General features: G+C 39.5%; 2 protein-coding genes across 3 annotated transcripts; one reads left to right on the top strand and one right to left on the bottom strand.

Annotated features, from left to right (window-relative positions):
• Nucleotides 1-1,353: 1,353 nt before the first annotated feature.
• Nucleotides 1,354-13,394, top strand: LOC131877084 (calmodulin-like). Its single transcript, XM_059222647.1, has 3 exons — nt 1,354-2,104; nt 5,547-5,747; nt 12,468-13,394. The coding sequence occupies exons 1-3, from the start codon at nt 1,922-1,924 to the stop codon at nt 12,552-12,554; spliced, it is 471 nt and encodes a 156-aa protein (XP_059078630.1). The 5' UTR covers nt 1,354-1,921; the 3' UTR covers nt 12,555-13,394.
• LOC131877083 (uncharacterized) lies at nt 13,388-16,113 on the bottom strand. 2 transcript variants are annotated; one of them, XM_059222646.1, is made up of 2 exons: nt 15,516-16,113; nt 13,388-13,757 (listed from the first exon to the last, which is right to left on the bottom strand). In XM_059222646.1, exons 1-2 carry the CDS (start codon nt 15,765-15,767, stop codon nt 13,491-13,493), a joined length of 519 nt encoding a protein of 172 aa, XP_059078629.1. In that variant the 5' UTR covers nt 15,768-16,113; the 3' UTR covers nt 13,388-13,490. The 2 variants fall into 2 exon arrangements, with proteins under 2 accessions (XP_059078629.1, XP_059078628.1); XM_059222645.1 differs by having other exon boundaries at nt 13,388-13,769; nt 15,516-16,112.
• Between the last annotated feature and the right edge of the window lie 1,459 nt (nt 16,114-17,572).

Here is a 17,572-nt window from a genome sequence, read left to right as displayed (position 1 = left end):
AGATGAGCCGTACTCAATATTTTTACCTCCATTATATACGGGTGGAGTGTTTAATGGTGTTGACCCAAATGTCATTGAGCGGAACTTCATTCTGTTCAGGGCCATAATACTCTCAGTAACCCAAGGGTAGAATCTTTCTAGATCCTTTGCCAGGCTACTGAAATCTTAGCCATTCCCACCTTAAACTAACTTACAGTCGTCAGCATTGGATGAGAGGATGGCACTAATACTAAGCTTTTGAAGTGGAGCAATGAATAATATAAAAAGGAGGGGCCCTAAGATGGAGCCCTGGGTAACACCTGACTTGACATCATGAATGTCCCTAAGGGACCCCTCGACCTTGACAATTTGCTTCCTGTCATGAATGATCCTTGCCTTGGACCCCAATGTCATGAAGTCTCTTCAGCAAAAGGCCATGATCTACTTTGTCAAAGGACTTGGAATGGAGGAAGGACATCATGGGCTGCAAGAAACTCTACAAGTTTTAACTTCATGATCTTCTCAAACACCTCCGCAATATTCGAAATGAGAGAAATCGCTCTATAGTTACTGGGAAGCGTCTTATCTTCCCCTTTAAAAATTGGAACGACGTAGAGGTTTTCTCCGAAGGCGGGATTCGACCCCATGCCCTCCGGAGAACCGTGTCGTGCCTCTATTGGGTGAGTTAGACCACTCGGCAACCAAGTTTTTTTTTGTCTCCCAAGTCGTTCAATTGTTGTTTTTGATGAACACAGGATCAAGTTTTGGGTTTTCTGACACATTAAAGCTTACATCAAACAATTGCTGCTATAGTTTCATAGCATAGAAAATAATTTTACCAATTTTGAAGGTAATTGATCGAACCATTTAGTCGTATTAGCCAAAGTGTATTCGGCAACACTTTGTAAAATTCACCCTGTACAAGATTATGAACACGATTTTTAACCCAAGTTGAACAACACCTGAGAGGATTAATGACTTAGAGAGGATGATTTTTTACATAACAAATGGGTGCTTTTGTACTAAAAAGGTCTTCTAGGGACAACCCCGTAGTCAGATTTGATACATGTCATTCATCTTTTTCCAATAAACAAATGAAATAGAGCATGGAAATGAAAGCTTAAGTAAGAAGATTCCAGATTCCCATTGAAGGTCTGATTTCTTCCGCTCCAGCTAGAAGACGACGAACGAATCACGTTTCCCCAAGACTTTTAGTGCCATCAATCTTAAGATTTCTTGTCGATGTGTTATTGATTTGATCATTATTCAAAACGCAGTATATCGTCTACTCGCAATCAACCATCTTTGTTCGTGTCAACGTTCCATCCAATATGCGTGATCAAAATTGTGAACACGTGAACGTTCAAAGGAAGGCCGAGACTCAACAGATGTTTGTCCTTCACGTGAGGTTGTTCAAGCCAATGGGCGGCGACCCCTAGCATCATCCAAGAGTCGCTGTTCATAACTTTCAAGTTCAGCCCCTATTTCGTACCCAATTTTTGTCGCCTTGGAATTTCCTACAGCCCAACAACCCACGGACAACAGACGGACGCTTTCTCTCTCTCGAATTGAGCATCCAGGCCCAAAAGTCGCGCTCTCTAAGCCTCTGATCCTTCCGCCTCTAACAGTGAGTTAGTAGAGTTTTCCACGCAATCTTGAGCAGTGATATATCAGTTCCTACATTCGTCAGCCAAGATGGTGGTCAAGCAATACAAGTGAGCTTGGAAGTGAAAACTGAATAACATGGTGCAGCTGTTGTCGCTTTTGGCTAACTTGGCAAATCCAGAGAGTGCACAGTGAAGATCGGTGGTGACCATGATTAATTCCAGCCGAGCTCGCCATTGCCAGTTCTTCCGTTCAAGCATATCCAGACCTCCAAATTGTTCCAAGACCTCTCTCTGCTAGTTTTTGTTATCGTCAGGGTTCTCGATCCGCCCAAGAGATGGCTGATGATGGGCATCCTCCACCCGAGCTCACGGAGGAACAGATTGCCGAACTGAAACAGGCCTTCAACGAATTCGACAAGGACGGCTCTGGAAATATCACGACCAAGGAGTTGGGCTACGCCATGCGAGCAATGGGCATGAACCCTACTGAACAGGAACTACTGGACCTCATCAATGAAGTGAGAAAGAGGATTGTTTGTTTTGGCAAAATGTGATCGGCTTATCTTTGGCATCCAGGGGGCCATAGAGTAGAGTAGTAAAAATGTAAAATGGAGCTGATTAGCAGATGCATTTGTATTGTTGGATAGGTGGGAAATAGTAAAAGATTAAAACAAGTGCGTTGTATCTTCGTAACAACATAATGCACATGTGCGTAAATCGTAGTACACTAAGTACGCCCCTGTATTTGGAAAAATATTTTACCAATGAGAAAGAGATGCCATGTTATTGTAAAGATGCTTCTCTTCTCGGACTCTCATTTGAAAAATGCGCTTTTCCAACCTAATCTCATTATTATTTTTTGCAACAGATTTGTGGTTGGACTATTGGTAGATTTACAGGTTTACATGATGACATTTGTTCCCTACTACGGTGTCTTCTCTATGGAAGTTTTGGGTTAGGCCAAATTAGGCTATTACTCTTTTTTATGCTCTTATTAGTGAACTTTGTAAAACTTGCATGGGCAATTTTTATGATTGCCTATAACAACTGTGAGGTGAATAATTCAAATTAAAGAAGGAAAATAATGTGGATATCATTTCTCCCTCATACAATTGTACATGAACAGGTAATAAAAATATATTACTTGCCATTCAGCAATCGATAATGCGGTTTGCATTTTTTGACTGTAAAAGAGCTGATAAAGGCCTACAGATTAGGACTATTTCAGGAACTTAAGAATTGAAATGAACTCAACTTTGAACTGTTTTGCAAGCTCTTTATGATTTGCACACATAATTGTCCGTTCCATAAGTCTTTCTGAGGCAGAAATTGTTGTAGAAAGGTATCTCTGGATGCCAGAACCTTTGCTACCAAACTCCATTTTTCATAGTCAAGATTCCACAAGGCAAATAATTGTAGCGAAAAAGTGTTCGGTTATGTGACATTACCACGAGTCAAAAAAGGATAGATTCAAACGTAAAACACCACATTAGAAATATCTGTGCTATAAAGGGCAATTGATGAGTTTTCTTAAAATTTACAAAATGACTTGGGTCCTACAATTTGTCTGGCAAAATTTATGCAGCCCCACTGACATTTCAGAGATATCTATGAAATTTTCTTCAAAACTGTCTGAATGTTGGCCTATTCCGTATTAACATAATATTCGAATGTGCCTTCAAATTTGGAAAACACTATTTTCCGGTTAACTTACTAACAACGACTCTCAACTTTAATTTCAACACTGCATTTTTTAGTATCCGTTAAACATAACGCATTAAATACTCCAAGACGTTATTTTCCTTAGTGTTTTCCAGATTTCTTTGTGTTAAGCGTGACCTATATAGAATGAATTGCTTTGAGATCCTACTTTAGATAGGATTGACCCATTCTGCGGTGAATTGCCTTGACCGAACAACAACAATGCTTTACCGGGCGCGTGTCCGCACAAAGACACTACACCTATTCGATTTTTTAAAAGGCACAACCAAATGGCAACTTGACGTTAAAAAAGCAAGCAACATGTTGACAAGGCTTAACGAAAATGGTTCTTAAAATTTCTCAGTATGGTTTCATCACGGTTTGTGCTTTTGATCACAAGACTGCATGAAAAATATAATATTCAGAAAAATAATTTTTCATTTTTTATCATTGTTCTCATTTCTCGAGTATTTCAAAAGTTGCTAATAGGTTTTTGTTCTAGATATGACTCTCCCTGGCGAATTGAGCTCATGATTGCATGCTCCAATTTTGCCTGATAATGAAGGACCTGGTCTTCTGTAGAAGGGGATCATCTAGAAAGAGTGAAAACCTTGCTATCGTTGAGTTGTTCAATTGCATTCCTAAGGCCCACCATTACATAGAAGTCAAACAAACAACAATTGGGTGTTACAACGTCCCATTTGGTACAATTTATTTGAAAGGTTGAGTTGCAGGTTTCTGTCCCGCTTTCATTTAATGTTTATTTTTTAGCATTTTTGAAAGATCTTTTCAAATTTATTTTCTCTATTTATAATTCAGATTTAGTGCCTTTAAGTTGTATCTTGACGAGAAGAACTTTATCGTGCATATTTTCAGGTGTGAACTTAGCTTCTCAGGCATCCCAAAGTGAAGTTGGAATACCTGCAATGTCCATTTTCGAACGTCTACCACATTTCATCTTTTGAAAATTGAACCGTATAAAAATGGTCAAATATTCAAATAATTTGAGCTGGAACTTTTCGATGGAAGTTTCTTCGCTTGTGAGAAAGCTTCCAAAACTTTGCCAAACGCACCGTTCAAATTGCAGTTGCTTTTTAAACTTTAAGCATCTGAGAGAAAACTTGAAATCATTCACACGGGAAATTTACTCTCTCAAATCAGAGCTTTTTGACCTTTCATTGCCATTATGAATGAGTGTTTTCCGTCAGGTCAACCTCAAATGGACAAGGGTGACAATAAAAGTGGCCTTATAAAGATTACGTCAATTCAGAATATGATGCCGAGGCTTTGAAGAAAAAAAGTGATGATTTGTGGCTTTTCCTCGTACAAATGTCATTCTTTCAAGTTTGACGTGGGGTATGCAACTTAGTCCATGGCCTTAACTGGTGACTCGAAGGCCTAGTTGGAAAAAGATTGTCGTTATCACCGAAAAGGTCAAACTCATAAATAAGCGTTGCAGTAAACAACAATGTAATCTTTCTTTACTTTATGAACAATGTTTGATCCAAGATGAAGATCAAATTTTGTTAGATATGGCAAATACGACCAGGGATGCACTTTTTTCAATTGACCACACATCTCATAATGGACAAAATGGACAAAGGCTTAAAATGGGCTCGGACACAATCACAAAAATATGTCGGTATGACCGAACCCATAATAAAGTGCATCAAAGCAATTTGATCCTTCGGTATCACAGGCCGTATAATATGCTTGGAACAAGGTCCATCCTTGAGCAGAAACACGTACAAGTCTCATAACGGAGAATCAGGAGTGTGCAAAGAGATCCAAGAACGGATTGGAATGTTCTGACCTTACACAATCGTAACCTGTCGCACTATTTGAGACTAAATTCCACACGCTCTTTTTAGAGCCGAAGATCAGCTTTCTTGCTTTTCCAATATCCTCAATGAGTTGTCTGTGCGTTGTCACACTGCTTTAGATAAATGGTAAAGCAGTCTGACATGTGTGTTTAATCGACCATTTGAGCTTGTCTTGAACGTCCGTCTGATAGGTCTGCAGTACATGATAGAGCTCTGATGAGAGCAATAACACAGTCAAATCTTCAACCATTTATGTGACAGACTACCTTTAATAAACCTTAAAAATGATTGGCGAAATGTTTGAATGAATAGTCGTACTGAGGGAGGTATCATTGAAAACTGATTTATTACTACGCAACTTCATTCCTCTCTGCAGACCTCTACTCTGTGGTAGAGTAAGCATTAGCGACTGACGTTTGTTCATATTTTTTTCCAGTTTGACACGGATGGATCGGGACAGATCGAGTTTCCCGAGTTTTGCAACATGATGTCGCACAAAATTGGTCGTTACGACAATGACGAGGATCTCATACGCTCAGCATTCCGGGTCATGGACAAGAAAGGCACGGGAACCATAACCAGTGCCGAATTCCGCTTCCTAATGACAAACATTGGTGATAAAATCTCGCATGAAGAGGTGAGTGCCGTTTAATATGGCCAGTCATACTGTGTTCTTCGCACCTCTGAACGAGAGATAACTCGTGCAGACGGACAAGACACACTCTCTCTCTCTCTCTCCCATGGGAGCGGCAAACCGAGGGAGAAAGTAGACAGGGAGAGCAACATTTTTCATCGTCACAAAACCTTGGGCCGATCCGCATTCATAGACACAAGAAGCATCATTTCTCACGGACAGCTCTAAATGCATGAATGTTTCCTCGAAGTTGCGGTAGAGATTTATATTTTGATACCTCGAAACAAGGCTCGTTCAGAGACTCGACGGTATGTACGTTGGAGAGAAGCGCCAAAGTTCTAGCTAAAGAATAAAATAAATCTATTGATTCAATGAATCCAACGTTATTGGGCCAGTGTTTCTCGTCTTTTGGTGGCTGTAATTGAAAGCAACTGAAAACTGTTTCTTTGAAGAATATGCTTAGAACATAAAGAAAGCCCAAATATTCTAAAAAAATGAATCATTGCAACGAGGATGCCAAAGAAAGGGAAAGGAATAACGACAGGACTGAGAAAAAAATATTGTCGATTAGAGTATACGTATTCAAATGCAACTTGTCCCATAGCACTAAGGCTACATATTTGAAATTTCAGCTCAATCCAATCGCTAAATCAAAAGTTCCGCCTTTTCAAAGTTCACTATTTAATTGTACGCAGCAAAAAAGAAAAAAAAACTACCCCTCTAGCGGTAATTGTTCGCAACAAGAGGATGATTAACGCATCTGTTTATTGTACTCTTATGTAGTGAGCTTAGAGAGGGCATAGCTTTTCCACCATTCAACAGATTGAGATGTAATGGGCTTCTTCGTTACTTGTAGCACTTTTCCATTGAAAATGAACGCAATATGTCGTAATTGGGAGCTAATTCAACCTTAATACTCAATATAGTTGGAAAACTCCATTGAAAAAAGTTACTACACTAGGAAAGGTTTCTAAGATTTCGAATTGATGTTGACGAGGTCCTTTTGAGTTCTGCTAATGTCCGGCAAATGATTCGAATCCGATGTCCTGCAAAAGGACTCTAATGTGATGAGCAGATTTGATCCTATATAAGTTAAGTGCCGTGTGCAAAACCATCATCTAACATGTACAAAAAGAGAATTTCATTGTAGCCAATCTGATAACTGTATCTGCACAGTTTGTAGCGAACAAAACCATGCACATCACACTAAATTCTTCTACCGCCGTTATGACGATTTAAATTTGACGCAATAAACAAATGACAAAATTAAAATGATGAGAATATTTTTTTGACCTTCTCTCGGATCAAATTCGGTTTTCAGTTTGTGAGATCAAACAATTACAGGTCGAATGCGCCATGTCATTCATGACTCTTGAAACAGTCGATGACTCCAAAAACGTTAACTTTAACCATTTAGAACAGGGCAAATTGAGTCGATTTTCAGGGACGAATGAGAAAAGGTCTAATGAACTTGTTACCTCGAGTGTCAACCTTCAAGTGCAAGGTATAACGGAAAAGCAAGGAATTAAAGAGGTTCATCATCTCAAGCTTGCAAGAAGAAAAGACACATACCTTCATCAAATTGCGCTTCAGATGCTTCAGAACTCGACTTTTCCTTTTCAAAGCTACTAAAAGACGGCAAGGCCAAAAGGGTCGAAATACATGGAGACCTCTTTTTCCTACTTTTTTGACAAGTGCACGCTATACAAGTGAATGAAATTCACCGTAAGTCACGCGATGTCATACGTAGTTTATAAGATAATTGAGCCGCTCCAAGGCATCCTAGAATTCAAATGTAGATATTCACTATATCGGATCCCAATATGGTCAAAATATTTGCTTTTTTTGAAAAGATCAATTATCAATGAGTTGAATGAACACGCATGGAAATAGTTCACTTTCGTTTCGAATAGTAGCTTTCGTTTTCGTACGACAGGCATTCGAAATTTTGTGCTGTCTTTATTCTAACGCGAATCACTCGAATGGAAGAAAAGCCTCTGAATTACCAGTTCTAAATTACTCTCATTTCCACAAAATATTTTGATTGGTTTAAAATACATATCTATGTAGGATCCAAAATGACCAAGCGCAAGAACAGTAACAAAAGCTTTTTGACTTGGCTAGAACTGGAAATAATGCTTTCATCGAGACCCAATGCATCCAGATATTCAGTCATCCTTGGCCAGGTCTATCGTGGGTTAGTGCACCAAAGATCAACAAGAAAAAAAGGGGATGTTCTAAGCCAAGATTGATTGCTTACCGAGGTCCAATGAGAGGTTTCAAGACAAGGCACTATTTTTTGTCACCTCAGTTTGAAGTTTGCCTCGAGAAACTTGATATCCAAGGTTCTTAGGTGGAGAAAATGAGTTTTTGCTTCCTGTTAGTGCATTTTTGCCAGAGATGGCAAATTCAAGCCCGTTTCATTTTGGGTTTTTGCTTTTATTTTTCGTGGTAGCTATGAAGGTGATGAACTAACTGAAAGAAGTTGAGCCCCAAAGTGGATCCAAGGTCTGCTAGCGCTCAAAAAGGCAAGGACCAAGATATCCGATGCCTTGCCAAATGGTGTTTTAAATCCTGTCTCGAACAGGTAATCATATAAATCTTCAAATCCACAGCAATTCTATTAAAATATGACAATATGTCAACGCAATGGTACGCAGATCGAGATTGGCCTTGTACATATGGCTGGTCTGGAATCGTGTTTAAAAAAACTATCTAAGTTGGCTTTAAAAGATGGCATTGGATCATCCAATAGGTAGAGTTGTCTAAGGTTGGTGGGTAAAAGATTATATAGTTTAGGAGCTCTATATAGAATAAACGAGGATTTCATGGTTTTGACAAGTCTAGTTTCATTATAACTAGACTGTACTCTCACCTAATACTTTGTACCCCTACGTTCATTCTCGTTATAATTTATTCCCAGATTTGGGCATCGTTGGTGAATGCATTTAAAAACACATAAAATAAGATATCTTTCATATCTTCGTTGAGTACTATAAATCCCTAACGGTTTTAGTCTCTCCCAATAAGAGAGGTTACACATTTCAGACATATTGCGTGTAAAACATCGTTGGACCTTTTCTATTCTTTGAAGTCCGGCAGAGCTCACTGGTGCCCAAACAGGAGATGCATACTCTAGATGGGGTTGGACAATAGATTTGAAGAGAGTCAGTATAGTCATTGAATCACGGGATTTAATTGTTCGGTATATCCATCCGCATGTTTGAAAGGCCTTTACCACCTTGACCTCAATGTGCTCATCGAATTTACCGGTATCCTGAATAATCACCCCTAGATCTCTAACTGACCCAACTTGCTGAATGGGGGGGCCCCTGCTGTTCATGTTTTAAGCTAGTGGTTATTACTGAATGTCATAAGACTAAATTTGTTACCATCAAAAGTCATTTATTGGCCATACCCATCTGTATATATTTTCCAAATCGTCCTCCAACCCTGAAGTACAATCATTCGTTCTTCCATAGACCAGCTTGGTGTCATGGGTAACAAGATACAGCGGAGCTTGTTGCTAGATGCTGTAGTGGCGATACGAAAATAATGAAGAGTATAGGCCCAAGAATGCTGCCTTGTGGTACGCCTGATAATAAACTTGACACGTAACTTAGCGTATTATCCACTCTAATATATTGCTTACGCTCTTTTAAAGACCCTTCTATGAAATTCAGCACTTTCCATGGGCACCAGTTGATACTAAACGCTGAAGTAAGAGCCCGTGGTCCACTTTGTCGAAGGCCTTCGCAAAATCTAGTATATTACATCCATCGAGTCATAAGTTTGTAATTTTGTTATAATATTGTCGAAATGCTGAATCAATTGTGAATGGTACTGTGACGAGAATGGAAGCGTGCTGCCCCGAGGGATTGTCATTGCTATCTAGATACTGTACCAGCTTAGCCTTCATGATTTTTTCAGGTACCTGGGAAATATTGGATGTGAGTGATATAGGTTGGTAATTGGCTGGGTTGGATTTGTCACCCCTTTGGAATATTGGTATGACGTCAGCCACTTTAAGAGACAAAGGAAATTCTTTCTTGTCCAGTATGCATCTCATTAGAGAGGCAAAAACGGGAGCTAGGGCCTTAGAGCATTTTTATAAGAATTGCAGTGTCACTCCATCAGGACCTGGTGAGCTAGCCACTTTCAAGTCTTTAATCGCACTTATTGCATCAAATGTTGTTATATTAACATCACTCAAACCATTGGGGTTATTGTCAGTTGATATATTTTGTAGTTTCATAGGAGAGGTAAACACTTTAGAAAATTGATCATCCACCATATCTGCCAAAAGCTTTGGTTCGTGGACGGATCTATCTCTGTATTCGAAGGGGCCCACTGCGGCCTTAGTTTTTCTCTTTGAGTTTGCAAACGTGTAAAAGGCTTTCGCATTTACTTTTACCTCTTGGATTACTTTCCTCTCCTTATATAGGGCGTCAGCTTCGATAGACACTTAATATCATTTTCAACGGTGGCCAGTTTCCTTATTTAGATTGGTGATAACAGCGTGACCGGAAGCAGATGCTATTCTTCTGGCCAGCTTAGAGCGCTTTTTAAAGAGTATTTTTCGCTTTTTAGGTACGAGAGAGTGCAGTCTTTTGGAGGATAGTTTTGGGATTAGCACAAACATCCTCAAAAATTCATGTCATTCGCCTATAGCTTTAGTTTTTTGAGAAACTAGTTACAATGGAGTAATAATGGCTTTGTTATTATTGTTGGTATCCCCCCTTTTTTTGTCCTTTATTGATAGAAGATCTTACGACCTAGTAATATATGATACTTGCACACATTGATAGAAATGAAATTAAGATAGAAAAGAGCTTGACGTCATCAAGGAGTTGGACCTCACAGTTCCCAAACGGACGAGTCAAGAATGTAAAGCATGAACATGACGGATTCACGAATGATAATTTGACACAGACCTCAAATTACGACGAAAAAATGCCCTCAAGGAAGATTAATTTGTCCTTTTGGGAAAAAGGAGCCGTTTCTTTACGGTTTCGCCAGATGGCACTTCTCATTGTTATTCTTTCTTTTACGATGCATAGGCTTTTTTACTTGTAGTTAGTCTCGCAAAAATGTCGATGATTTAAAAAGTTGTTCCGTATTCATCAATTAGACTGGAAAGAAATTATTCAAGGATTTCCCGTTTACTTTTGTGACAAAATGGAAGGTCGATCTAAAATTCTGATTATTTAGAACACAAAAAAACCATGATGCTTGATTACGTACTTTTCAATCCACAATATCGTACCTGATGTACATAGAGCTTGCTGTAGATCACTAGAAAATAAAGAAACAGATCTAATAAAGAATGATAAGAATTAGAATTCAAATAGTACTAATCTATGTTTGAGTTAGTACTTGCACACAAAAAATCCAGAATTCTTCGGAATTGACAAGATACCAAGACAAACTGGCGAGTCTGGAGAAAGTATGTTGCTTCTGCNTTAGTACTTGCACACAAAAAATCCAGAATTCTTCGGAATTGACAAGATACCAAGACAAACTGGCGAGTCTGGAGAAAGTATGTTGCTTCTGCTTATCAACTTATCGGGTATTGTCATTTAGGAACATGTCAAGTGTCCAACAGATTCGCTTCAGTCAATTGCAACGTATTTCAAGCGTGCTTTGTACTTCTGCTTAACGAATGTACATTGGCGGAAAAGCTCAATGGAATACTGAAACGTTTCTTCCTCGCAATCCTGTCGTTTAATTCAGTGCCCAAAAGCTTCTCTTTCTTGATTTCGATTCCGATGCTTTAAAAATAAGTTTTATCTTGCTATTCTAGTTCTTTGTAATTTGTTTAACTTGAAGAGAGCAAAATCAATTTGTCATTGAGCAAATGACATGTGATCTTTTTCGTATTGGAGTCGTAGGATTTGAAATCATTATTATCAAGAAGTGTTGCAAAACCAACATGATCAGCGTATTAGAATGCAATAATTGAACTTTTGCAAGCTAGGCTTGGATCAAGTTGTTCCCAATCTTTATCTTTTATGTACTATTGTCATGGTCTTTATCGAAGGGGAGTGTTCATAAACAAGACAGAACTAGCCCCAACATTTTGTCAATTGACACGGGGTCAACATGATATTTGATCTCTAAAGCTCCATCTAACCAGGGTTCCTGACCTGATCCAGTAACAGTACGACCGAAGCTAGCTTTAGTCGCATTTCTACTAATGATCTCCGCTATCAATTTCTCTTGCATTTGAATGTCCTCTGTATCACTTGGGTTGCACATTGACGATGCCCACTTGTGGTTTCTTAATCTTGACAGAATTTCCTTTCACTAGGAAACATTCCATTTTGGCTCATCTCTTCTGACATTCTAGGAATGTCAAAATTGAAGTTCAGGACATTCTTCAGGGTTGCTTTCCGTCGATTATATCTAGGGAAATTCATCAACGCCGAGGGCACAATTAAAATATCTTCCTTGCGTGATTAATGACTGTTGTAGAGATGCTAACATACTTGACATTATTTACATCACAGATAAGAGCAAGGACGCTTCAGAGGACGAATACACTTTCATGCGTCCTCAAACCTAGCAATCAAGGCTTTAAAATGAAATGAATGAATACCAAAGTACCCAAGATCATTTGAGCCATTTGTCTTTCAACGGGTGATGGCGAATCTGGGTAGATGTCCTGTGCGGCGTCTTAATTGTTACCCCACTGATCATTGGCCCCCAACTTGTCTCTTTCAGTTCGATATGCTGATTGGTGAAGCGGACCGGGATGGGGACGGTTACCTTGACTATGAGGAATTTGTCCAGCTCATGACCTCAAAGTGAGCGCAAAAACCCATTCCAAGAGAAGCGGGGCAATCATCTGAGACCGCAAACCTCATCAAGAGCAGCTGCCTTTTTTTTTGCAAGTGTGACCCTCAAGACAAGAGGTGGCGTCATCCTGTCCGGCAGGAACATCAAACTTATTCCCACTGGTGGGAGGAATGTCAATTTAAAGGACAGCACCTTGCGGAGACGCCCAAGACGAGGATGTCGACACTCCACAATCCTTCTTTATGTCAGCTCATGTCCTCCGAGACCCTGAAGCCACATTTTTGTTTCTGCCTCTCTGGACTATTAAGACAGGACGGCCCGGCCCAGCCAGCCCAAGCGGCCCATTTTGCTCAGTGTTCACAGGGGAGGACAAGTGGATCCTCCTCCTACGCCCGTTGGCCCAGTGCCTGAAGAGGCCGTGTTGCTTCGCGGCCTCGAGTTTGTGACTGTGTTTTTTTCAAGAAGGAAATGGTCAATATGTTTGTTGAAACGATGAACTATTCAGAAATGAGAGCTTGCCAAGTAGTGTTGGCTTTCCTTTTCTCAATCCCGGAGCGAACAAGTGATCGTGGGATCGTTTTAACGATGAAAACTGAGGCCAAAGACATCATGCTTTTAAAATGGAGACATAAGATTAGGCCGGGGGGAACGATGATCAAACACACGTATATGCCTGCAATTACTAAATATTCCCACCCACCCCCCAAATGTCTGTGATGAAAATAGAACCTTGAACACATTGCTCGAATCGTGGGTTTGTCTTCATTATTTCTGCTACCAAACATTTTACTTAAAAAGAACCGGACACGAAGACACTCTGATCTATGAAATACATTGTGCTTCCCTTTTCAACCATGTCCATTTCGTTCCATACTTTGATTGATGATGGGATTATCCTCGACATGACGTGACGAGGATCTCAAGTTCGAATTTTTCTTGAAACTGAATTCAAAACCAAGCTGGGATTTCAGTTGTCCCCATGAGCTTCTTGGTTTGGCGAATGACCTCTCGGCTGTAGGCTTGGTAGTAGGCCTCGTCATGGCCTCCATAGCTGCAAGTGAACCAATCAATGATGATCTTCTGGTCTTCCTCTGGAATGCCGCTCAACTTTTGAGACAAGCAGCTCTTTTGTTGCTCAGACAGAATACTTGGAGACTTCAGGTCCATGTGGGAATAGGGATACCGAATTGTACCCAAAGTGGCTCTGCGGACTTTCTGCAAAATCAACTGGAGACACTTTCAGCTAGACTGGTTTTGCCTGATTTATGCTGGTGCAAGGATGTAAAACTTTCATAAATCATGGGCATTAGGACACCCCACGTGGTTTCATGAACGCACATTTTTAAATGCCATTGGGTAAAATTTAGTACTGTCAAATTTCAAAATTTTCGTTCACGAAACCACACGGGGTTACCCCATTCTCGTCGCGTCTTGCTCAAATGTAGGAGTCGACCGTCACGGAATTCAAACTACGGGATTTAGACATTCATTTGTCATAGCTTTTCAAAAAGCACGGACAACCAGGGTCAGTTTTGCACATCTTTAGAACTAAAGTTACTTCCTTCTTGTGGACTTCACAACCAATACTGGGGAATTGATCCGAAGCAGCATGCCATTTTTAGTCAACATTTCCCTCAATATTTTTATGAATACTTTCTCCCTCAGGAGGTTAAACTTGCATTTTTCTTTGCAAACGGGAAATCATTTTATGCAATCAGGTTATCTCTTGCACATCTTGAATTACGATCCGCTCAATTTCCAGGAAGATATGATATTCCAATGGAATGAGTTTTTGTTTTGCATATTTAGAGTTTTTTTCGTCACATTTCTCCTCACACTTTGGAATTGTCAGCGTCGCAGTTTTGGTTTTTACCTTTGTTTTGCGCCTTTCCTGGGCAACTTGTCCCGAACTGAAAATAGACTATCAAACAACTGTTCTTTTTGTAAACTAACTTGCATTGGTCATAATCGTTAAGCAAATCGCCATCGCCAAAAAAAAGTCATTAAGGAACATCCCCATTGAAAACAATGGCGCTCCAAGAGCAAGAGCCCTTGTGAGACATTGGAGAAACAAACTTAAAAACCAATGATTCAAAGTTCGTAAATTTTCAGAACACTGCGTCCAAAGATCCGAGGCGAAAATAAGGCAGAGAAGAACTGTTGTCAAAAATCATGCACTGCACTTCACAATATAGACGACCAATCAACGAGTCAATGAGAAGCAAAAGCAAGACTATTTTCCCTCGTCCAAAAGGGTGTGGGTTAAAACCTCCTTGTCGTTAAACTTTTTGACGATGCAATGACTAGGTTCACTTGTCTGCAAAGCTCAACCCTTGGACTCTAACCTCACACCTAATGCCCTCACACAGGATTACAATTTGTTTAGATCAAATCAGGTTGGACCCTGGAATGTACAAAATCAAGTTTGACCAGGCTTGTGTACCTAAGTTTATTAAATTTTATCACAACAATATTCAAAGCCGCTTTGAAAGCTGGCATAAAATATTCAACCAAGATTGAAAATTAGGCAAGTTAATCTCGAATCTAATGTTCATAGCCATTGACTTATTCATTCTCTACGATGGTTCGCTGAATATTTTAATTATAACATCGAAGGGATCCTCTCATGACAAAGAGAGAATGAATGCACTTTTTTGCTTCATTTTACTTCAAGTGGCAACTATTTCGTGGCTCATTTTGCATTTTGGTCGATAGCGAATTATGAAACAATCTTCAATTCAACGAATAACACTACGCGCACAGAAAATCCCATAACATTTCTCAAACGAAAATCCACATAACTTATTACTGAGAGAGATTGGATGGTTAACGTGCTTGGGTAATTGCAATATCGTGCAACAAGGTAAGGAAGATCAACACCTCAGACTGACAATTGTGCAATACTTTCTACCCGATTCATTAAACAATATATACGTATACTGTAGTGTACATCCCGGAACGGAGTGAACCTACCTTGTCCTGACTGACATACAAGGCTCTCTTTTTCTTTTGATATCCATAAGATCGGGCCATCCATCGAGCAATTCCAACTGTGGTGAAGAAGGTCAATGGAGTAGGGGCTCGAGTTTCGTCGGGTCCGTTTTCCTTATCGTCCTCGAAATCATACTCATCAACTTTCTCCAAATCAGTGGACTCCTCTGGCAATGGCGGTGTCGCAGAACTTGTCACAATAATTGGAATGGACAAAGCCTTTGAGAGCATCATGTTAGGTTCTCTGAACTCCTAATACGAATGAACCTTTATCAACGACCAATCTAGTTCAGTCTTAACATCTGATGCTTCCCTATCGTGCTTCAAGAGATTTAGATCCCGATTTTCCAATAGCTGTCATAACTTGACATACGACTCATCATCCACTTCGAAATAACTGAACATATTATGAACCATTATTAGAGAAAATTATATGTGTGTGGTTTGCAAAATGAGAAGCACTTTATTCATGATAACGTAGAGTGCCCTCAGCCTCGTTGCCTTGGGACCCACAAAGAGGGTAACTCGATGTATTTGCTTCATTCATCCACTTGGTTTATGGCTCATCAATAAGCACGCCATGTCAACGTCATTGGTTGCCACACACTTGAAGCGCTTATTTAATCAGGATCTGATGCTCTGTACTCATATTGTCATTTAATATCAAAGGAAACAAGGGATGTCAATCGAAATTACGATCACATACTGAATTCATTCAACAAGTTGCTGATTCGATATTCCCAGGTAATAACCAAGCCAAAATTACCGATGAAATTCTGTGTTTTCAAGGTTATGTTATACCTTACAATAATTTCGTTGTTGAAAGATCAAACTAAAACTTATTTGGTAAATGTTAGTCGAAATTCCCCGCTTCATTTCAGTTTTGCTAAATCGTCAGCCTTCAAATATTAAAGTACCTCTTTTTCAGTCTCAGTGAAGTTCTAAGAAAAGCACCGCTTCATAATTGTTTGACGACTAATTTGAAAAGCATCACTTTCATTAGACTGAAATTTAGGGTTTTAGTACAATCTAATGGAAGAAGATGATCACAAAAAGTCACTGGTATGTGTTATATTCTAGTCACCGATATCAATTTCCATTTATTCTTTACTCCTGCTCCTACCATCACACTCGCCATAGTTATTTTCCTCTGTATATACCGTATACCTCCACCTTTCTACAATAAATATCTAGTCAACAGCCACCATCCGGCAATCCTACAGTATGCTACAAGTATGCAATGTATAAGTCCTTGTTTGTTTCAATGTGGACGTTAAAAATGTTCAGATGGTTACTCTTTTAGGATTTAAAAGGCCTCTCAGATGTGTTGGTGGGGTGTTTATGGCGTTAGAACGCATCAGCAATAATTAGTACGGCAAAAAACATCTTCTTAAGATCAGCCATCTTAGAGCTTATTCTTGTGCTTTTACGTTTGTGCGTCCGCAACAAGAGGAAGTAGAGTAGAATGAAAAGGACTATTTACTCCCCTAAGATACCGCCCATATGATTATTGAGAGACCACCTTACATGTCAATTAGCCCAAGCGTTATCCCCAAATTGTTACTTTGTGTGTCCAAGACTTTTTTTTCTTTGAATGCCTAATCAAACATTTCACCAAATATCACCGAGTTTTGGAATGTTTCTTACTGAGTTGTGTTACGTCGACATGGTCAAGTGGGAGGCGGGAGGCGGAGCAGAATTCACAACACGAATAAGAACGAAGGGATCTTTATATCTGGTTACCTGCCTCAGAGATGGCAGGTTCCGAGAGGAGAGGTTGTATGGATCAAGAAATATAACAAGTTGTTTTTGAATTTATTTTTAGTTTGCTTTCTCCTTTGCTCTTTACCATTGAAAGCTAGTTCTTTTCGCCCCAATCGATTTCTGCGCATGGTGTTCAAAAAGCCCTATCAAGTTTCCAGAGAAATTCCCAAACACAAATTGGCATTTTTCTACCTCAAGAAGTCATAAGGAACAACTTTAATTTTATTGTTTTATGGAATTCTAGTCCACATAAAAAACTTACATACCTAAAAACA

This window comes from Tigriopus californicus, chromosome 2 (genome assembly GCF_007210705.1).
Source record: "Tigriopus californicus strain San Diego chromosome 2, Tcal_SD_v2.1, whole genome shotgun sequence".
Lineage (NCBI taxonomy): Eukaryota > Metazoa > Arthropoda > Copepoda > Harpacticoida > Harpacticidae > Tigriopus > Tigriopus californicus.
Note: the sequence above shows the minus strand (reverse complement) of the source record. Positions and strands in the feature narration are given on the sequence as shown.

What these genes read in the sequence shown, in the direction of transcription:
- LOC131877083 (XM_059222645.1), bottom strand. Translation starts at nt 15,767, where the DNA reads ATGATGCTCTCAAAGGCTTTGTCCATTCCAATTATTGTGACAAGTTCT. An exon ending in TGTATGTCAGTCAGGACAAG is followed by an intron (nt 13,770 to 15,515) that starts GTAGGTTCACTC and finishes AAGTGTCTCCAG; the next exon opens with TTGATTTTGCAGAAAGTCCG.
- LOC131877084 (XM_059222647.1), top strand. Translation starts at nt 1,922, where the DNA reads ATGGCTGATGATGGGCATCCTCCACCCGAGCTCACGGAGGAACAGATT. An exon ending in TACTGGACCTCATCAATGAA is followed by an intron (nt 2,105 to 5,546) that starts GTGAGAAAGAGG and finishes ATTTTTTTCCAG; the next exon opens with TTTGACACGGATGGATCGGG. An exon ending in ATAAAATCTCGCATGAAGAG is followed by an intron (nt 5,748 to 12,467) that starts GTGAGTGCCGTT and finishes TGTCTCTTTCAG; the next exon opens with TTCGATATGCTGATTGGTGA.